The 23,130-nt window shown below is 38.3% G+C and overlaps 1 protein-coding gene across 1 annotated transcript; it reads left to right on the top strand.

Annotated features, from left to right (window-relative positions):
- Positions 1 to 13,205: 13,205 nt before the first annotated feature.
- LOC121996329 (very-long-chain aldehyde decarbonylase GL1-4-like) lies at positions 13,206 to 17,721 on the top strand. The gene is made up of 10 exons (XM_042550262.1): positions 13,206 to 13,304; positions 13,649 to 13,875; positions 15,099 to 15,331; positions 15,406 to 15,625; positions 15,713 to 16,085; positions 16,174 to 16,281; positions 16,394 to 16,594; positions 16,708 to 16,806; positions 16,942 to 17,115; positions 17,261 to 17,721. Exons 1-10 carry the CDS (start codon positions 13,245 to 13,247, stop codon positions 17,414 to 17,416), a joined length of 1,851 nt encoding a protein of 616 aa, XP_042406196.1. The 5' UTR covers positions 13,206 to 13,244; the 3' UTR covers positions 17,417 to 17,721.
- The last annotated feature ends 5,409 nt before the right edge of the window (positions 17,722 to 23,130 follow it).

Raw genomic sequence — 23,130 nt, 5'->3', positions numbered from 1 at the left:
AAACTTGGGAGGTTGTGGGTGCAACCCTTGGTCAAGGTTGACCTGGTTGACCCGAGGTGAGTTGACTTGGCATGGAAGAGTCCAAGCAGGGAGCTTGGCACGGGAAAAGTCCAAGCAGGGAGCTTGGCACGGGAGAAAGTCCAAGTATGGAGACTTGGCACGGAGAAGTCCAAGTATGGGAACTTGGCAAGTGGAAGTCGGAGAGGGCTCAGTAGCTCGTTCTCTGGACTAGGTCAGAGAGGGCTCGGTAGCTCATTCTCTAGACCGGATGTGGAAGTCGGAGAGGGCTCGGTAGCTCGTTCTCCGGACTAGGTCAGAGAGGGCTCGGTAGCTCGTTCTCTAGACCAGGAAGGCAGATGTAAAAGTCCTAGTGAGTGAAGCTAGGCAGTTTGGAAGTCCTGGTAAGTGAAGCCAGGCAGATTGGAAATCCTGGTGAGTGAAGCCAGGTGAAAACCCTAGTGAGTGAAGCTAGGTGAAAGTGAAAGTCCTGGTGAGTGAAGCCAGGCAGTTGGTGAAAGTCCTGGTGAGTGAAGCCAGGCAGTTGGGAAGTCCTGGTGAGTGAAGCCGGGCAAGGAAAAATCCAGATGGATCAAGAATGATCGGACATCTGGTGTTGAGAATGTCAAGTAGGTCAAGGGAGTGACCGGATACTTGGCACGAAGAGAAAAGTCCAAGTGGGTCAAAGGGATTGACCGGACACTTGGTGGGGAGTCTTAGCAGGTCAAGGGAGTGACTGGATACTAAGCATGATGTACCAACAGGTCAAGGTTGACCGGATGTTGGTGTGGGAGACTTGGGACTTGGTATTGGGAAAAACCAAGCTCTGGATCGATCTGGGGACCGATCCAGTGATACGGCTGATCGGTCTAGTGACCGATCAGTAACCAAACAGAATGCCTCTGTGGATTATCTGATCGGTCTGAAGACCGATCAGGAAGCAAACAGAAGAGAAGAAGGAGAAAGGGTGATCGGTCCAGGGACCGATCAGACTCCTCCTGGACCGATCAGGACATAGCCTGATCGGTCCAAGCTTAGCCTGATCGGTCCCCAAGACCGATCAGGGACAGTGTGGACCGATCAGGTTGGAGCCTGATCGGTCCAGGCCTAGCCGTTGTGAGTGACAACGGCTAGATCTCGGTCTTCTGTGTCTTCTTCTGCCTTCACAGGTTTGCAGGTTCAGCTATATAAAGAGTCGAGCGACTCTACAGGTTATTCTTCTTGCTTCTGCAAGTTCTTCCAGGTTCCTTCTGCGAGCTTTGCTGAGAAGCTTCGCGTGAGCTTCCCTGCTGGCATCAGTGAAGCTGCTGCTTCATCAATGGACTCCAGACGAGAAGGCAAGCTTGTTTGTTTTACATTCATATTGTCTTGTGCTTCTTTGTATTTTGTGTACTTCTATCTTGCTGTTGCAAGAGTTATTGTGGCGAGGTTTCTCCACCCAGAAGGAGTTCATATTAGCCGATTTTCCGGGGTCTCATCCACCGACGGATTGATAGGCTTCGTCCACCTTACGGACACGCCGAGGAGTAGGAGTTTCATCTCCGAACCTCGTTACATCGCTGTGCTTGAGGTTTGAATTCTCCATTTACATTTCGGTTGTTATTTTTCCGCTGCGCTAACTTGATTTGTAGAAAGAAACGAAGATTTGGGGTCGGCTATTCACACCCCCCCTCTCTAGCCGCGACCATCGATCCTAACAATATACTCCATGGAATTTCAAGAGTCAAAAACTCTTGATCTCCCTCATGAGGTGACACACACATGTGCTAGCCTTGATGATGTGGCACATCACCATTATCCACTTAATGCCAACTCACCAATGAGGTGGCAAATGGTCAAGTCAAACTTGACCCTTCATCTTTCTCTCAAGTCAAGTCAAACTTGACCACTTCTCTCCCTTGGTTGATCTAATCTAACCATTTGTTCAAGTCAATTTTAATTTAATGAATCCCTATTCATTGAATTAAATTGATTCAATGAGTCTAAGTCCAAATTAGACTCATTTAATACATGAACCAAATTGAGTCCAACTCAATTAGCCTAATTTGGATTACTCTTAATCCAATTTAGTTCATCACATGAACCTAATCCTTTAGGTTCATCAAATGAACCTAATCTCCATCTAATTGTCCTTTGTGTGTGACCCTATAGGTTCTTGTAACGTTGGCAATGCTCCTAAACCCATTTAGAAGCATAAGTAATGAGCGGTATCTAGCAATACATCATTACTACCCAAGTTACAAGAATGTTGAGATCCAACATCACCTTGTGACTACTAATTGTGACTCTTCACAATATATGACAAGTGCCCTTCTATCCTTGACATCTACATTGATCAATGTGAGGCATAGACTGTGTCATCCTCTAATCAATCTAAATCTTGAACTCCAAGTAGACTCACTCGATCAAATGAGCTCAATATCTTATATTGACTCATTTGGGCATGGCCATGCACTTTGTGGTCTCACTCTATCACGAATATTGATGTCACTCCCGTCATATAGGAGAGATAGATCCCATCTACATCACTCATATCCCTCCGCATAATTTGTTACATACCCAGTAATCGCCTTTATAGTCCACCCAGTTACGGGTGACGTTTAACGAAGCCAAAGTACGTAACTCCTTATGTAGGGAACCATGGTGACTTCAAGTCCAAGGACTAGTAGTCATACTAATAGCCACATGAGAAAGTATATGACACTCATATAACGATCCATGATACTTTCTCATGGCGGTCATTCAGTATGCATTCTCTAATGCATACCCATGTGTCAACTTGATATCGCCATATCCATGACTTGTGAGATCAAGTCATCAAGTTGACCTACATGTTAGTCTCGTCGCATTAACATTGTCCCTGAATGTTAATACTTGACTATGAATGATTAAGAGTAGTGTTCCCTATATCATCTCACTATCGGTTCAACTAACCGATTGATATAGGTAAGAACCCTCTACTCAAGGACGCTATTATACTTAGTTATTTGGCACCAATACTGTTAGTTAGAGCCCTAGAGCAAATCATTTGATGATTGTATTCTATTATTCTTCTCCTCTCTTTTCCTCCTTGGTGGCCGGCCCTAGCTTCTCCCTCTTCTCTTCTTCTTGTGGCCGGCGGCAACCCCTCTTGGTACTCTTGATGGTGGTCGGTTCTAGCTAGGAGAAGAAGGAGAGAAAGGAGGTTTTATTTCTTGCATTCCTTGGAACTTGGTGGTGGTGGCCGGACCTCTACTTCTCTTGGAGAATTATGGTGCCCAAAACCTAGAAGGAAGAAGAAGGTGCTTGGTGGTTCTCGTCTCGGAAAATCGTTGCCCATGCAACGTCCGAGGTTAAAAGAGGAATACGGTAGAAGATCAAGAGGTTATTTTTACTTACAAAGGAAGATATAACTAGTAATTGTTTTCCGCATCATACTAGTTTTCTTTGTATTGTTATTTTTGGAAATACCAAACACAAGAGGCATATGATTCTAGAGTTTTCGAAATAGTTTTTTGAGTTTGTGTTTTCTTCTTTTTCAAATTTGTGATTCGATTGTTCTTTTTGGTTAACCTAGAGTTATTTAAGGAAATAAATATTAGCTTTCCTTAAAAGACTTTGCTTAGGCGGTGGTTGCTCCCATATCCAAGAAGGCCATGTGCCTCGCCATACAGTCCTGGAAGCCAATTTTGGAAATTAATATTTATGGAATTAATAACTTAGGTAGATTTGAATCAATAGTGTTAAGTTTCGCTTGCGATTCAAATCTAAACCATTAAGAACAGATAAGTTAAATTTGGAATCAATGATGTTAAGTTCCGTCTGCGATTCCTAATTTAACTTCTAAAGAACACAATAGGTTATTTAAGGAAAGGTTCGACACTTATACAAAAAAAATTTGTACAGTGGAACCGGTACGATTTTCTTAGGACTAACCTACAATTAGTATCAGAGCTAGGGTTTGCCTCTGTGTGTTTGGTTTTCAAATTAGGTTATGCACATGTCATACATAATTTAGGCAGGATAATAGTAGGATGTGTTAACTTTGTGGTTGCAGGCTCCAACTATTATGGCTTATAGATGTTGTGTGTGATTGAACCCTTGGACATGTCAAGGGCATTATTTTTGTGTGTGCATGATTGTATATAACTAATACAGCAGGAGCTGTATTAGCCTTAGGATTTTAGAATTTTATTTTCGATCTAGAATACATGTACATTCCCTTGTGGAATATATGATCGATATATGTAAAATTCTATTTTTGTCGCGGATCGGATTCTTGCGAGGCGTGGTACTTTTGGAGCACCAGAGGCGCAGCGGAATAAGAAGCAAGATGGATGCGATAACTCGACCCAATGGCGGTGGCTAAAGATGGCAGCAGCTAGGGTTGGAGCATATGGAGGACAGTAACAGGAAAAAGCCATAATAGTTGGAAAATAATTTCCATATTTATTGCTTTATTTACTGTGATGTGTATGTATGTATGTGATGTATGCTAGGATAACTTAAAATTCCTCACTTTAAATAACTAAGTGGGAGAGGGATTTTTTTTAATAAATTCCACGGTCTCCATTACTGGTTTGTAAGTGATGCAAACAAACTTGCGCGTTGGCTCTGAGTACCTTCCTCCATATCGGATGAGTTTGTTTGCGGATCACTAGATCAAACTTCCATTTAGGATGACTATAGGAAATTAATTAAGAGCGTGTGATCTTCCCCATCGGAAGGGGCATAATCTTATTAATGGACTTAGTGTCAAGTAATTGTATACACTTAGGCACGTCTAATAGTATCCTCCCTATCGGAGTCACTGCTATTATTTGTGTGACCAAAGAAAAACCAACTATTAATTTGTCAAAAAGATAAGTTGACAAGATAATAAAATTAAAACCCCCTCTTACAAATGTCGAGTTTTTGTATACGTCCACACTATCGTGGCATACAAAATTCACGGTGTATGAGGTAATTTTATTTGTCAGGATGACAAGAAAATAAAATTAATGGGAAAAACTCCTCTTACAAATGTTTGGTTTTGTATACGTCCACACTATCATAGCATACAAAATTCACGGTGTTTGGGGTAATTTTATGTGTCATAAAGACTTATTGATAAGATAATTAATGGGTAAACCCCTCCTCTTACAAATGTTTGAATTTGTATACGTCTACACTATCGTGGCATGCAAAATTCACGGTGTTTGAGGTGTTGGTGAATTTAAATGATATTGTTTTGAGGAATCAATATTATTTCAAATTCAAAGTTATTGACCAAAATATTTGATAGACCAACTATTAATTTTATTGGTCATAAAGTTAGGATGACGAGATAATAAAATTAATGAATAAAATCTCCTCTTTGTTTTTGTATACGTCCACACTATCGTGGCAATACAAAATTCATGGGAATTTTAAGGTGTTGGTCTTGACCAAATATTTTTGTGATTCTTACGATTTAAAATGTTTGCCAATCCCTAGTTGTTATACTATAGAATAGACTTAGTAGTCTCAATTGTAATGATTGGAAATAGGACTTGGACATTTAAGGCAGACTGTCCTCTTAGAGCTAAGAACAAAATAGGTGTATTTCATTCATTAGTTAATACATGATTAGTGATGTTATCTACCGGTACCTGGTGTGTAGATACGGGAGTCACTAATCATGTCTGCAATTCATTGCAGAGGTTCCAAGAAACCCGATAACTATATGAAGGGGAAGTCACCGTCTACATGGGCACTACTGCAAAAATGGTAGCTGTTGCAGTGAGAGATGCTTATCCTCTGATAGGGATAAAATATGGATTTTAAGAAATTATCTTTACGTACCAAGTTTAGAAAGAATTTGATTTCGGTTTCTAAACTATAGAAGAATAGATATTCTATCTATTTTGATAACAAACTTGTTATCAAGAAAATAGGAAAGAAATCTGTTCTGGTACGTTGGTTAACAATTTATAAATCTAATAACTCCCATGATGCAATAAATGGAAATTAATAACACATCTTCTAACTATTAAGAGAAAGCAACCTTCAGAAATGAACAAATTATATCTTTGGCATCAAAGGCTAGGTTATTTTAACTTAAGTAGGATTCATTGGTAGCTAATGAACTTTTGGGTTCATTGGTAGTGGAAATCTTTCCAACCTGAGAGTCTTACTTGGAAGGAAAAATAACCGAGAAGCTTTTAAGTCTAAGGGATATGGAGCCAAAGATATAATGGAATTGGTTCATTCTGATTTGTGTGGTCCTATGACTATCCAGACAAGAGGTAGTTTCGAATATTTCGTCTATTTTATAGACAACTATTCGAGACACAGATAGATTTACTTGATACACCACAAGTCTAAGTGCTTTGATTAGTTCAAAGAGTACGAGGCTGATGCGGAGAAATGTCAAAGTAAAAAATATCGAGACACTACGGTGAGATCGTAGTAGCAAATACCTCTTGGGAGAATTTAGGAGTCACTTATCAGAAGTAGGGATTCAATCCCAACTAATTGCACTTGGTACATCCCAACAGAATGGTGTAGTAGAAAGAAGGTATAAGACTCTTATGGAATAATTAGATCGATGATGAGTTACCAAATTCATTTTAAGGATATACATTGGAAACGGAAGTGAACATAGTACCTTCTAAGTCAGAACTCTCTACTCCCACAAAATTACAGAATGGGCGTAAGCCTAGTCTGAAGCATATTCGGATTTGGGTGGTCTAGCACGTGAGAGACACTGAAAAATTGGACATGAGTTCACTTGTTTGTGAGTTATCTTAGAAAAACGAAAAGAGTTTTGTAGTCCTTAAAATCGGAAGGTCATTGTTGGCACCAATGCTCGATTTGAGAAAAGGACTATACTATAAACCACAAGCCCATGAGTAAAAATTATTCTTAAGGAAATTAAAGGAAACGTCTAACCTAGTACCAAATGTACAAGATGAAATATTACAAGAAACTGCAACACGTATCACAAATGATACACAATTGCAGAAAGTGCCTCGTCGTAGTGGGAGGGTTGTTAGGTAACCTAAAATATTCATGTTTTGGGAGAATCTTTGGACTCGATCCCTGGTGGACATGAACCTGATCCCCGGATATATGACGAAGCACTTCAAGATAAAGAGGTAGCATCTTTGCAAAAAGCAATAAATACAAAATTAGAATATATGTATTCTAATAGAGTCTGGGAGCTTATAAAATCACCAAATGGTGTAAAAGCCATTGGGTGAAAATTAGTCTACAATAGGAAAAGAGGGATAGACAGGAAGGTAGAAACTTTCAAAGCAAGGCTTGTTGAAAAAGGAAACCTTTTTTACCGGTAGCCATGCTTAAGTTTACCCGAATTCTTTTATCTATGAGATTTATCAAGTGGATGTCAAGACAACTTTCCTTAATGGAAGTCTTGAAGAAAACATCCATATAAAGCAACCAGAAGGGTTCATTGCAAAGAACAAAGAAGCATTTTGTGTGCAAGCTCAATCAGTCTATGGATTGAAGCAAAGCTTTAAGGTCTTGGAAAATCTGGTTTAATGAAGTAATCCAGATCTTTGGATTTATTTAATAACCAAATGAGTCTTGTGTATACAAAGAGTGTGATGGAAACGTGATGGTATTTCTTCTACTATACGTAGATAACATTTTTGGTAGTTGGAAACAATATCAAAGTGTTGTCAGAAGTAAGGGTATGGTTGTCCAAACAATTTGATATGAAGGACTTGGGAGAATGCATATATTCTTGGGATCAAAGGGATCGCAAGAAAATAATATATTTTACTTATCCCAAGCTTCATATATCGAAACAATCTTAGCTCGTTTTAGCATGCAGAACTCCAAGAAAGGTTTATTACCTTTTAGGCATGTAGTAGCTCTATCTAAAGAGATGTCTCAGAAGACATCAAAGGAAATAAAGGACATGAAGGCAGTTCCTTATGCTTCGGCTGTAGGAAGTCTAATGTATGCAATGCTGTGTACGAGTCTGGATATCTGTTTTACGGTGGGCATGGTTAGCAGATATCAAAGTAACTCTGGATAAGGACATTTGTCTGCGGTAAAGCATATATTGAAGTACCTTAGAGACACTAGAGATTATATGCTAGCTTACAAGGCAGATAATTTGGTCCCTGTGGGTTACATGGATTTTAACATCCAATCGGAAAGGGACAATAGTAAGTCAACCTCGGGGTTTTGTGTTTACTTTAGGAGGTAAAGTCATAACTATGGAAGAGCGATAAGCATAGGTGCTTTTTCGGACTCCACCATAGAAGCTGAGTATATGGCAGCCTCTGAGATAGCCATAGAAGTTGTATGACTCAGATACTTCAAGATAGAGTTAGATATGATTTCTGGTTTACCCAAAATAATTTGGTGCAGTAGCAAACTCGAAGAAACCATAAGTCCATAAGGCAAGTAAATACAATAGAGCGCAAGTACCACCCAATACGAGAAATCATATAAAAGAGGAGAAGTTGTTGCCGCCTAGATTGCATCAGATAATGACCTATAGATCTTTTCACTAAGGCCCTTAAGGCAAGAGCTTTTGATGGGCATGTTGAAGGGTTGGGAATCAAATGTATACCAACAGATATGACAGCTTAGTCTTTTAGTATAAGTGGAAGATTGTTAGAGTGTATACTAAAAGCCTAGCTTTTGGTATAAACATTTATCTAGAAATAAGAATCACATTGGTCAAATATCTACATTTATGATAAATGTAGTTGTTAAATTAATTTATATTGTAGATAACATAGTGTGTGATGTCACACACAAAAGATCATGTTATCAGTTCTTTATAAATTATAAACAGTTGCTCACGACTAAGATGGAAAGGAACAAACCATTGGAATATTCGTAGTATAATTAGGTATTAGTTTATCTTGACTAATAAATTACATTAGTACACTCTAAGTGTATTGAGTAGGACCATTTTAGGTAAATTCTTTTTATACTGACTTGATAAAAGAACTAGACTTTAGTTATTTTGAAAGTGTATGCTCTTAATCCTAATATAATAACAAGCACATATATTTGATATTTATTTCTTTAATTTATCAATGGGTGAGATTTAGTTCGATAAATCAATAAGCCCGATAAGTTGGGAAATGATATCACTTATAGTGTGTGTTGTTGATTATAGAAGGAATCTGTGTCCTAGTAATCTAGGTTGAGAATGACCCCAAGATGAGCTCATAAGGATTGTCATGTTAAACCCTGCAGGTGGACTTAGTCCGACATGACAATAAGGTTGAGTGGTACTACTCTTGGACTAAGATATTAATTAAGTGAGTTGTCAGTAACTCATTTAATTAGTGGGCATTCATTATCTTAAACACAGGGAGACTAACACATTCATAATAAGAAGGAGCCCAAAATGTAATTTGGGATTCGAGCGGTAGTTCAATAATAGTTCTTTAGTGTAATGAATTATTATTGATGAAATTAAGTTATGTGTTCGGGGCGAACATGGGATGCTTAATTTCATCGGGAGACCAAAATCAATTCCTCCTCTCGGTCCCTATCGTAGCCTCTTGTATATAAAGATTTATACCCACCACATACCCACCTTCTTAGCCAACCAATAGGGGTCGGCCAAGCCAAGCTTGAAGCTCAAGCTTAGGGTCGGCCAAGCCTAAAGGTTGAGCCTTAAGGTGGCCGGCCAATAGCTTGGAGCCCAAGCTTAGGTGGCCGGCCACATCATATTAAAAAGGTTTTTTGTTAAAATTATTTCTTATGTGGATATCATGGTTTTAAAAGAGAGTTTAAAATTTAAATCTTTCCTTTTATAGCTTTCTACAAAAGATTAAGAAAAGATTTGAAATCTTTTCTTATTTGTAGATTGAAAGGTAGATTTTAATTTTGAGAAAACTTTCCTTTTTAACCATGTTTATGATTTAAAAGAGAGTTTAAAAATTAAATATTCTCTTTTATAAGTTTCTACAAAAGATTAAGAAAAGATTTGATATCTTTCCTTATTTGTAGATTAAAAGAGATTTTAATTTTTAGAGATAACTTTCTTTTTATCTACATGTTTAAAAGAAAGATTTTAATTTATAAAATTTTCTTTTTACAAACCACCATGAAGGGAAAAATTATTGGAGAAATTTTTTATAAATTTCCGGAGACAAATTAAGAAGTTTTAATTTTTGTTTTAATTAAAACTCTCCTTGTTTTGGGGAAATAAGTGGCCGGCCAAGTATATTGAGAAGAGAAAATTATTTTTAATTAAATAAATTTTCCTTTTCATGGCAAAAGAATTAAGGAAGTTTTTTATTTAAATTTCCTTATTTGCCAAGACTAAGGATTATAAAGAAGGGGTAGAGGTGCCTTCATGGTGAACGACTCTATTATTCTTCTCCTCTCTTTTCCTCCTTGGTGGTCGGCCCTAGATTCTCCCTCTTCTCTTCTTCTTGTGGCCGGCGGCAACCCCTCTTGGTGCTCTTGATGGTGGTCGGTTCTAGCTAGGAGAAGAAGGAGAGAAAGGAGGTTCTGTTTCTTGCATCCCTTGGAGCTTGGTGGTGGTGGCCGAACCTCTACTTCTCTTGGAAAATTGTGGTGGCCGAAACCTAGAAGGAAGAAGAAGGTGCTTAGTGGTTCTCGTCTCGGAAGATCGTTGCCCACACAACGTCCGAGGTTAGAAGAGGAATACGGTAGAAGATCAAGAGGTTATTTTTACTTACAAAGGAAGGTATAACTAGTAATTGTTTTTCGCATCATACTAGTTTTCTTTGTATTGTTATTTTTGGAAATACCAAACACAAAAGGCATATGATTCTAGAGTTTTCGAAATATTTTTTCGAGTTTGTGTTTTCTTCTTTTTCGAATTTGTGATTCGATTGTTCTTTTTGGTTAACCTAGAATTATTTAAGGAAATAAATATTAACTTTCCTTAAAAGGCTTTGCCTAGGCGGTGGTAGTTGCTCCCATATTCAAGAAGGTCATGTACCTCGCCATGCAGTCCTAGAAGCCAATTTTAGAAATTAATATTTATGGAATTAATAACTTAGGTAGATTTGAATCAATAGTGTTAAGTTCCTCTTGCGATTCAAATCTAAACCATTAAGAACAGATAAGTTAAATTTGGAATCAATGATGTTAAGTTCCGTCTGCAATTCCTAATTTAACTTCTAAATAACACAACAGGTTATTTAAGGAAAGGTTCGACACTTGTACAAAAAAATTTTGTACAGTGGAACCGGTACGATTTTCTTAGGACTAACCTACAATATACCGCAATAATAACGCAACAAGGAATATTTTGTATCAGAATATGCCTAGTGATGGAAGATGTGCAGCCTGAAAGATGTACAGTCATCTTTTGAGGAATCTTTCATTATAAGTATATGAATCGCTTCTTATAACTTCTACCATCAATGAGGCGGTTAAGAGAATATACCATCAAAATGTCAGGTGATAGAAGATATATAGCCACCCTTTGAGGAAGGTTCCATCGCACTTATATGCTATATAGCAGCAGAATATTATCTAACAAGTAGCTGTTATTCTCTGATGGGTTGTTACATTCCTTGACTATGTTGTCCCCTGGAGATATCCTGGCCAGATCTTTAGTCGATCGCCTGTATGCTGTGATACCTATTTTTGAAGAGGGGGAGCCAAACCTCATAAGATCCGATGGACACTTTGGATAGATCGACCCTAGGAATGTTAACCTAGGAGTTTGACCCGCCTTATGTTCGACCAGGTTTGCACTGAGAAATACCTCATACATTTGACTTATATATAAGTGGAGGTGCTGAGCCTCGTAAACCCGATTGACATTGTGACCGACCGGCCATAGCCTGGGAAGTCTAGATCAACTTTGGGGCTGACTGACCATATACTGAGTTGCCTTAGTGCTGTAAGATAGGGAACTATACCCTGTACCCAACCGACCCTTTGACCAACCGGACATATGCTGAGAGTCTCATTAATGCTAAGAGATAGGAAGCTATGCCCTGTAATCCCAACAGGTCTTTTGGGATAGATTGGACTGTATGCTGAGAAACATTTAGAATAAGAGCTAGGTCCATAAGTCTGATCGACCTTTGGGTTGACCGGCTATACACTGAATGAACACAAATGGAGCACTAGATCTCACAAGTCCGACCGACTCTCGGGTCGACCGTCCTCATATCGAAGTTCTCAGTCATGAGGAGTGAGGAGCTAAATTCCGTTGAGAGTGACATTCTGACCGCCATCTTATCTTGACTTTAACCGTCATTTCACCTTCACTTTGACTACCATATCACCTTTGGTCCACTCACAACATATCATATTACTATATAAACTGTAGAATTAAAATTTATGAGTGTGGTGAAATTTAAGAGTGCTATGGTCCTAGTTGCGATGACTTGGATGTGTATATCCATTAATAAATTTTGATTAAAATTCATTAATGTGTCATTTACTAATTTCGATTAAAACTTCATAAGATTTATTATTAGATTCAATCTAAATCAACATTATTATATTCTTGAGATTCTCATGTCTTCAATTTGAATTCTGTCTTTTATTTAGTTGGTTGTGGTTTTTTTTACCTTTTACTGAGAAAAATAGTGTTTTTAAAACTCACTATAATATGTTTTATTAAAAATAAATATATATATTTTATGGTCTAGATGTTTCAGATAAGTGTGTCGGGCAATTTAAATATTAATAAAAGTCAGATACATTTAAATGCACAATACAAATGTCATTTATTATTTATCTGTTGTGTTTTTTGTATTTTACTATATTACTAAAGAACCATTTTACCGTGTGTTACAGCTGCGACTGAGTCAGGAACTGAATGAAATGGCTCACCCTTCCATCTAAACCGCCCTCTGCAGCAATCCAGGACGAAAGTAGGTTCCTCCTCCCTACCACTTATTTATTGCCCCGCAGAATTAATGATGCATATATCAACTTAGCCAACAAGAAGTTGATGAGCTAACCCAGTTGAGTGTTGTTTTTCTCAGATTCCGTGGACTCTTAATTTTCTTGTGATCGATAAACAAACTGAGGTAGAAAATACACAAATGCACAGTAATAACTTGGAGGGAAAAAAAAAAACCAAAGTGTGTCCAAACGCCATTTCGGTCTCTCTCTGCACCCACCATCCGCGTCTGCTAGTTCTTTCAAATAAAGATTTTCGATCCAACACGTCGTGGTTTCTGTTTCGTGCCATTAATGAATACCAGATCATGTTTCTTGTCAGCCCATCCCACGCTATAAAACGCAGCAGCGATGGTTCACACAGAACAGGCACCCCGGGAGCTGCAAACACACTGCTCGCACTAATCATGGCTTCAAGACCCGGCCTCCTCACGGAATGGCCATGGCAGCGCCTTGGCAATTTCAAGGTTTCCTAATCCTCCCTCTTATGGTCGCTTTGCATGAATATATAATTTCTCCTCAAGATATCGCAACACTCTCCCTTTCTCCCTTTCCTTTTATTTTTTTTTTATATCAATGGATCCAAGGGTTCAGAAACTTAATTTTGGATGAAGTCTGAGATATGCATGGCCTGCGAACTCGAACAAGCGTGATGAACCATAGCATTTCTTTTTTCTTTTTTTTTTTTTGGTCCATACATTTTTCGGACTAAAAAAAATCATTTGAACGTTCTCCGAAAATAAAAATGTAAAAGATTAGGAGCAAGGAAAGGCTTGGTGCCTAAAAGGTTGGTCGATTATGTTTGTTGCAGTACGTGGTGTTGGCACCTTGGGCATTGCATGGCCTCTACTTGTTGGCGACACAGGAGAGGAAGAAGTGGGACCTGGCGTACCTCTTGATCTTGCCCTCTTTGCTGCTAAGGATGGTGCACAGCCAAGTCTGGATCAGCATATCACGCTTTCAGAACGCTCGCAGCAAGCACCACCGAATCGTCGACAAGAGCCTCGAGTTTGAGCAAGTCGACAGGGAGAGGAACTGGTGAGTTTTCATCCCCTTCCTGCTCGAAGAATTACTCATGTACAAGTCTAATACTGAAGCAACAAATGTTTAATAGACTCTATGTTCTATCACATGTGAATAAATGTTCCAAGATGCATAGCCGATCACCATCAAATAAATGGTAGTTGTTATATATGATGAACGAGGTCCACATCATAAAGGAACGAAGTCCACATCATAAAAATGGTGTCTGTTTAAGTCTTTAAGGATGTCTCACCACAAAAATTTTCTCTGCCGTCCCTGTTTGTCAATTTTTTTTTTGTTTTTTGAAGAACACAAAAAAAAAATAAGAGATGAAAAATACCATCTGAAAATCAAATGAACTTTATTATTTAGTTTGCCTTTTGATTTTATAGGTCACTCTAGTTAATTAAGATTCTTTAAGAAATTTGTTTATGCCATCTGACCTCGGATCTAGGTTGAACTAGCATGGATCTTTGGTGTTGTTTAAGTCTGCCTGCGATTCAATGGGAGTTACAAAAGCTTAAGTTTCATTTCATCCAAGCATATAATAAAAGTTAAACTTAGGCTTCTTTTGTAGAACTTCTCGAAATAAAAATTATTTTCACATAGTTTTTCAAAATACGATGAAGGAAGAAGAAAAAGAGCATTGTTGGGGGTTTCATGTGGAAATTAGTCGAACAATTAGATTGCGGAGAGGAATATAGACTTTTTACATGAAGCTATGCGTCGGTGAAAGGTGGATTCAGTGGGGGGCACCATGATAAGGACAGGTAAATCATGCGCAAATATCATGATCTAGATCATGTGCAACACATGTGAGTGATGCAGTTCGCTTACTTTTTTTTGTGTATGCACTAGTGTGTGATAGATACATTCACCGGAAGTGTCGTCATGTTATAAGCGAGATTTAGATGACTGATGAGGTGTAATGGCGGGGTTTGTTTTGAGCTTTGCGCATGTGCATCTTTATGGTCTAGTGGATGGATTTGAGTGAACTTAAGTAGACATTTATAAAGTAGGCATATGATATTTATCAAACATGAGCAAAACACACTAATTGATGTTCTAAGCCGCGAGTGTGGCCATGTGGAGTTCAAGGTCACTTACGCAGAAAGGTGAAGGAATGATGGTTAATTTCATTGAGTGGTTCCTACTTCCTTCCGATGATTTCTCTTGTCGTTGCTTTTTCATTTGTTGGCGAATTACTTGAACAAGAAGAGTATGCGTGCGTGCAACAGGGATGACCAAATCATCTTCAATGGGTTACTGTTTTATCTTGCCTTCATGTACATTCCATCTGGAAGAAACCTTCCGCTGTGGAGATCCGATGGAGCACTGCTGATAGCATTACTCCATATGGGTCCTGTGGAGTTCCTCTATTACTGGTTTCACAGAGCCCTGCACCATCATTTCCTCTACACTCGCTACCATTCCCACCACCATGCATCAATTGTTACCGAGCCAATCACATGTAAGTCATACATTCTTCTCCTCTTGTAAGAAACTTATTAATACTTGACGTCTGAGTGATTTTCCTTTTGACAGCCGTCATCCATCCGTTCGCGGAGCATATAGTGTATTTTTTGCTTTTTTCCATTCCGACGTTGACTGCTACACTTTGTGGAACTGCCTCCATAATTTCGATGATCGGGTATATTGCATATATTGATTTCATGAACAATTTGGGCCATTGTAACTTCGAGATCATCCCGAAATGGTTATTTACTGTCTTTCCACCTCTCAAGTACCTCATGTATACTCCCTCGTAAGTATATGGCATAACTGCCTGTTCTACCCTTTTTTTTTATTATTTATTTTGAAGCAGCTTCCTTTGAATTCCACCTTGCTACAGCTTTCACTCGCTTCATCACACGCAATTTCGAGTGAACTACTCCCTGTTCATGCCATTCTATGACTACGTGTACGGAACCGTGGACAAGTCGTCAGATCTCCTATATGAAAGTGCATTGGAAGGGAAGGAGGAACAACCTGACGTGGTTCACCTTACTCACCTCACTTCCTTCCTATCGATTTACCATCTGAGAGTTGGGTTTGCTTCATTAGCTTCTAAGCCATACGATCCCAAGACACCTATCTTCTCCTTGTGGCCTTTGGCATGGATCTCGATCATATTTATGTGGATAAACGACTCCTTCACTGTGGAGAGGAATAGTTTTGAGAAAGTCAAGATGCAAACGTGGGCGTTACCTAGATTCAAATTCCAGGTAAGAAGTTTTCAAAACAAAGGTTTCCCTTTCGGTAAAGTCAGATCATCTTTCAGTTCATAGTGATAAAAAATTGTTCACCTTACAGTATGGGCTGCTGAGTGCAAGAGATGCGATCAATGATCTGGTCGAAAAGGCAATTTTAGAGGCTGATAACAAAGGAATCAAATTTCTCACTTTGGAACTCCTAAATCAGGTTTGCTAATTTCTCTTCTCTGGCAACGAATTGAAAAGGCAAATGGGTAAAACATATTTACTTGGGCAAATTTCCTTCTTCGTTGTTTAAAAGACTAATTGTCTACTTTCAGGCGCAAGAACTTAATGGAAGTGGTGAACTTTATCTTCAAAAGTACCCCAAATTGAAATTAAGAATCGTGGACGGAAGCAGCTTAGCAGCAGCAATAGTTGTTAACAGCATTCCCCCGGAAACAAGAAAAGTCATCTTAACTGGAAATCAGTCAAAGGTAGCCTACAGAGTAACTATAGCACTTTGCCAGAAAGGTGTTGAGGTATGAAAACTTCTCCACAGAAAATCGACTTTATCAAACTGTAATAGAGAATCCATCACATGACAGAATCATTCTTGCTTGAACAAGTATTTTATTGTATATATGCGCATCAGGTGACTATGAGACAGAAGAATGATTACTATATGATCAAGTCACAGTTACCAGAAAATGCATCGAGTTTTCTTCTTCTTTCAAACGACTGCAATGCACAGGTAATCGGGAATAGTCAGAAATCAATATTGCATTCTAGCTGATTAAAATGTTCCCAACAATCATACTAGTTACAATGTGGACAATTAGAACCTACCATGCATATAATATATGTTAACATTGGTATGTAATCCCAGGTCTGGTTAGTAGGAGATGGGTTGGAAGATATACAACAAAGAAGAGCACCAAAAGGGACACTCTTTATCCCCTTCTCATGGTTCCCGACGAAGAAAGTGCGGAAAGATTGCATTTATTACACCACTCCGGCTATGAAAATCCCTAAAACATTTGAGAACATGCACTCATGTGAGGTATGTTCCATTAGCAATGCAATTTTACCTTGATTAGCTAGTTTAGATAGCAAGAAGATTCTGAGACAATTTAAAATTTTGAGGCAATTGCATGAGTATTGTGTTCTAGGAAACACCTTGCTTATACCACTCTTGCTTTTCACAGAATTGGTTACCAAGAAGAGTGATGAGTGCATCTCGAATTGCTGGTATAGTACATGCACTAGAGGGATGGAACTCACATGAATGCGGAGACAATATGCAGGATCTTGACAAAATGTGGGCTGCTGCTCTGCGTCATGGTTTTCTCCCCGTAAATTAAGCTTCATCAGTTGTCTTAACCAAAACAGAATAATGGGTGCATCTCTGAAACTTATATTGTAATATTCCACTACTAAAACCAAGAACCAACCTGCTTTCTTCAATAAAATGCTATTGTATCACAAGTATCATTAAGCCTGTAGACGATTTAAATATGGTCCAAGCAAGATATTATAGCAAGTAAGATGATTCTTGGAGCTAACTTTATGGATCATATTTACATCCATCTCCAAGATCTATGCTGGATTTATCACTTTGCTCTTTGTGTCTGCTATCAGATTATAAATTTGGCCTTATTGACTTTTATCAAGTTGTTGCTTCTGTTATTTAAAATGAAATATTTTATTTGTCATTGTTATTTTTTGTTAAGTTCACTTGGCATTCTCCATTTACAATCTAAGAAAAGTCCTCGAGCACCAATGCACCATAATGAAATGGAAAAGAGACAACATCAACGACTTGGGAATAAAAATTAAGGCAAATAGATATTTTCTTAAAGAATATCAGTAAAAAGATTTGTTGGAATTTCCCAAAGTAAAATGCTTCAAAAGCGTCTTCTAAAATAACGTAGAAAGGAGGCAGAGCTCTTCTCAGAAATCTTACTCATCTTTGATTTGAAGGGAGATTTAAACATTTCAATATAAACTCTTTATAAATGTTTTAAAAATTTATTAGAGAGGAGCAAATGGAGAAAGACAGAAACATAGAAAGGCTAATATAAAAAGGTTCAACTAAGAAATTGTAATAAAATAGAGAATAGAAATAGAACAAGATTAAGAGAATAATTTCATATCTTGTTGTAGACGGTTGAATAGGCCATTATATATCTGATATGACCTTGATGATACAATATACAATCATCAAAGGATGGTGGCTAATATATTTTAGAATTAATTCTCAGTGTAAAATAATTTATTGGGTATCTGACCTCCCCATAAAAGATTATGGGGACACATTTTCCTTAACAATGATTCGTGACTCTATCAACAATCTGACTGTGAATAAAAAATTTTAAAAGCGTAATTTGATATTTGTAATACATTCCCAATCAAAATTTTCACATGTTTTGTGTAGTATAGAAGATTAATTTTGTAGCAGATATATCCTTTAATATTCTCACAAAAATTTTGGGTGCAATAATAGTGGATAGTTGTGCCTTGGAGAGGAGATTGAAGGCAACTGACCATAGATTTAGCGTTGACAATAGCTTTGTATTTGGCTTTAGTACTCGAATGAGACATTGTGGTTGCTTTTAGAGTGCCATGATATCTAGTTTTGTCCCAGGAATATAGCAAATCCACTATGCATGTGTTTAAGAGAATTGGTGTGTCATCGGGTGTTTGTCCTCTCTCATGTACTATTTAACTGTCCAAAGTTAGTAGTTATCCATGATTTACCTCTTCCATGTTGACCTGTAGATGGACTAACGGAGGCGTTGGAAACGAGTGAATCATTTTTTGCTACCAAAAAAATTGATTTGTCGTTGCAAAGATGTAGCGATTAAATTCTTTCGGTAGTTAATTAGGTATTTAAATCAAATTCCTATTGTGGCATACTATAGAAATTTTCTTCCAATGGGATGATAATTCTAAAAAAATTGACAGCTTGGATGAACCTCCATGAGTATTTTTTGATTTACTTAGATGATGAATAGAAAATTTTTATGGAATTGAATCAATTATCTCTCGAATTGATAGGTTGGATAGTTGAATTTTTTAAAAAAACACGTCTAATATGTATTTTCATAGCTGAGTGACAATATAAGAGAATATCAATTATAATAAATAGTTCTTTTATGGTATAAAATAGTCTTCTATTACCTTTGTCAATGATGCTTAGTAGACGCGTTCATGAATGGGGGATGCAAGGCTGGGGGGTTGAATAGCATGTTTTGCCTTTTGTATCGATCTCATGCTCGTCTATAATAGATTAGTGTGCAACAAAAATATAAATAAAAATAACACAAACAAAAAAACTGACAAATCCAATTATGTGATTCGGAACACTTCGATTCCTACTCCACAATTTATTACTTTTCAACAGGTTAACACTCCAATAACACCACTATCTTTATCCTCTTTAGATTCCTTTTGAAGGAGCTCTTATAAGTATGTAATTTTATAGCAACACACAAATACAAAAGATACAAGCAAATAAAATAAAAGTAATACAACGAATAGAAGATTAGAAAATAACTTGATTGTTTCATAGCTTGGAGTTTTTTTTTTTTTTTGGAATACTCTCTATGATACAGGTGTTGGGTTTTTCGGGCCGCGAAAACCGCGTTTTCGCGTCGCGGAAACCCCGAAAGCCCCAAAGCCAACGGATTCGTGCAAAAAAAAATTTCGAAAACTACGAATACGAGTTTCTACCGAGATCTACTCCTAGATCTACATGGAAAAAGGGTCATACCTTTGAAGCGAAACCCTTCGCGTTTCTGCTCGTCCAAACGGTATCGGATCTCAAGAGTATCAAAATAGATACTCCTCTAGAAGTATCCACACGGACATGTAGGTGGAGAAAAACACACAAAGAGGTGTGCTAGCACCTATGTGTGGTTCGGCCAAGTTGAGGAGGAGAGGGAGAGGGAGAGCTAGAGGAAGAAGAAGGAATAATGAGGCTTGAATGAAAAAATCAAATTCACTTCCACACTAAAGTGGCCGGCTACATTAGAATGTGTAACCCCATTCTCATTAAATATAGTCATTAAAGAGAATGACTTTGTAACCCCCATGAGGTGGAACACTTTGATGATGTGGAGCATCATCATTGGTCCACATCTTGCCATCTCACTAATGATGTAGCAATTAGTCAAGTCAAACTTGACTCTTCCTTTTCCTCTCAAGTCAAGTCAAACTTGACCAAATCTCTTCCATGGTTGATCTAATCTAACCATTTGATTCAAGCCAACTTAATATAATGAATTTAATTCATTAAATTAAGTTGATTTAATGAGTCATAATCTAAATTAGACTCATTGAATACTTGAATCAACTTGAGTCTAACTCAATTAGCCCAATTTGGATTACTCTTAATCCAATTTGATTCATCAAATGAATCTAATCCTCTTGGTTCATCATATGAACCTAATCTCCATCTAATTGTCCTTAGTGTGTGACCCTATAGGTTCTTGTAACGTTGGCAATGCCCCTAAACTCATTTAGGAGCATAAGTAATGAGCGGTATCTAGCAACACATCATTACTACCCAATGTTACAAGAATGTTGAGATCCAATATCACCTTGTGACTACTAATTGTGACTCCTCACAATATATGATAAGTGTCCTTCTATCCTAGAGATCTAGATTGATCAATGTGAGGCATAGACCGTGTCATCCTCTGATCAATCTAAATCTTGAACTCCAAGTAGACTCACTAAATAAAATGAGCTCAATATCTTATATTGACTCATTTGGGCATGGTCATGCACTTCGTGGTCTCACTCTATCAAGAATACCGATGTCTCTCCCGTCATATAGGAGGGATAGATCTCATCTACATCACTCACATCCCTCCGCATAATTTGTTACATACCCAGTAATCGCCTTTATAGTCCACCCAGTTATGGGTGACGTTTGACGAAATCAAAGTACATAACTCCTTATGTAGGGAACCATGGTGACTTCAGGTCTAAGGACTAGTAGTCATACTAATAGCCACATGAGAAAGTATATGACACTCATATAACGATCCATGATACTTTCTCATGACGGATCATTCAGTATACATTCTCTAATGTATACCCATGTGTCAACTTGATATCTCTATATCCATGACTTGTGAGATCAAGTCATCGAGTTGACCTACATGCTAATCTTATTGCATTAACATTGTCCCTGAATGTTAATACTCGACTAGGAATGATTTAGAGTAGTGTTCCATATATCATCTCACTATCGATTCAACCAATCGATTGATATAGGTAAGAACCTTCTACTCAAGGACGTTATTATACTTAGTTTATTTGGCATCAATACAAGTAAGTATAATAACCAAACAAATGCCTTTATGAATATAAAAAAAATATGATACAATAAGTCCCTAATACAATCATCAAATGATTGGCTTTAGGGCTCTAGCTAACAATCTCCCACTAGCACTAGTGCTAATCAGTGTAGGGTCTAAGCCCAAATGACCTAGTGTGACCATCATGCTTCCTCTGTGCCAAAGCCTTGGTTAAGGGATCTGCGATGTTAGCTTCTGTAGGTACTCTGCAAATCTTCACATCTCCTCTCTCGATGATCTCTCGAATGAGATGGAAGCGTCGTAGTATGTGTTTGGTCCGCTGGTGTGAGCGAGGTTCCTTCGCCTGTGCTATAGCTTCATTGTTGTCACAATAGAGCTCAATAGGGTCAGCAATGCTAGGAACCACCCCAAGTTCAGTGATGAACTTGCGAATCCAAACTGCCTCCTTTGCTGCCTCTGATGCAGCAATATACTCGGCCTCTGTCGTAGAATCAGCTACTGTGTCCTGCTTCGAACTCTTCGAGCTCACAGCACCACCATTAATGCAAAACACGAACCCCAATTGCGATCTATAGTCATCCTGGTCGGTCTGGAAGCTAGCATCACTGTAACCCTTTACAGCTAGCTCATCATTGCCTCCATATATCAAGAAATATTCTTTAGTCCTTCTTAAGTACTTAAGAATATTCTTGACCGCTATCCAGTGACTTTCACCTGGATCTGACTGGTATCTACTCGTCATGCTCAAAGCATACGATACATCAGGTCGAGTACATAGCATGGCGTACATGATCGATCCTATGGCTGAGGCATAAGGGATCTGATCCATGCGGTCTCTCTCCTCTCTAGAAGAGGGAGCTTGAGTCTTCGAAAGACTCACGCCGTGTGACATCGGTAGAAATCCCTTCTTGGAGTTCTGCATAGCAAACCGAAGGAGTACCTTGTCAATGTATGTACTCTGACTTAGGCCAAGCAATCTCTTAGATCTATCTCTATAGATCTGTATCCCTAGAATGCGGGATGCCTCACCTAAGTCCTTCATTGATAAGCAACTCCCTAGCCATGTCTTGACAGACTGAAGCATAGGGATGTCCTTCCCAATGAGCAGTATGTCATCCACATACAATATGAGGAAGATAACTATGTCCCCTACAACCTTCTTGTAGACACAAGATTCATCTTCGTTCTTGATGAAACCAAACTGTTTGATTGCATCATCGAATCGAATATTCCAGCTCCGAGAAGCTTGCTTTAGTCCATAAATGGACCTATGCAAATTGCATACTCTGCTAGTATGCTGTGGATCTACAAAACCCTCAGGTTGTGTCATGTACACATCCTTGAGTAGGTTTCCATTCAGAAACGTTGTTTTGACATCCATCTGCCATATCTCATAGTCATGGTAGGCTGCAATAGCAAGCATGATCCGAATGGACTTAAACATCGCTACTGGAGAAAAGGTTTCATCATAGTCAATACCATGAATCTGCTTGAAACCTTTAGCTACCAAGCGACCCTTATAGATAAGTCCATCCATGTCAGTCTTTCTCTTAAAGACCCACTTACACCCAATGGGTTTTACCCCTTCAGGTGGATCAACCAAAGTCCATACTTGGTTGGTGTACATGGATTCCATTTCAGATCTCATGGCCTCTAGCCATTTCTCAGAATCTGGTCTCGTCACAGCTTCCTGATAGGTGGTAGGCTCATCCTCTATGAGCATAACGTCATCATGGTCAGACAAGAGA

The sequence above is a fragment of the Zingiber officinale genome, chromosome 6A, assembly GCF_018446385.1.
Source record: "Zingiber officinale cultivar Zhangliang chromosome 6A, Zo_v1.1, whole genome shotgun sequence".
Lineage (NCBI taxonomy): Eukaryota > Viridiplantae > Streptophyta > Magnoliopsida > Zingiberales > Zingiberaceae > Zingiber > Zingiber officinale.
Note: the sequence above shows the minus strand (reverse complement) of the source record. Positions and strands in the feature narration are given on the sequence as shown.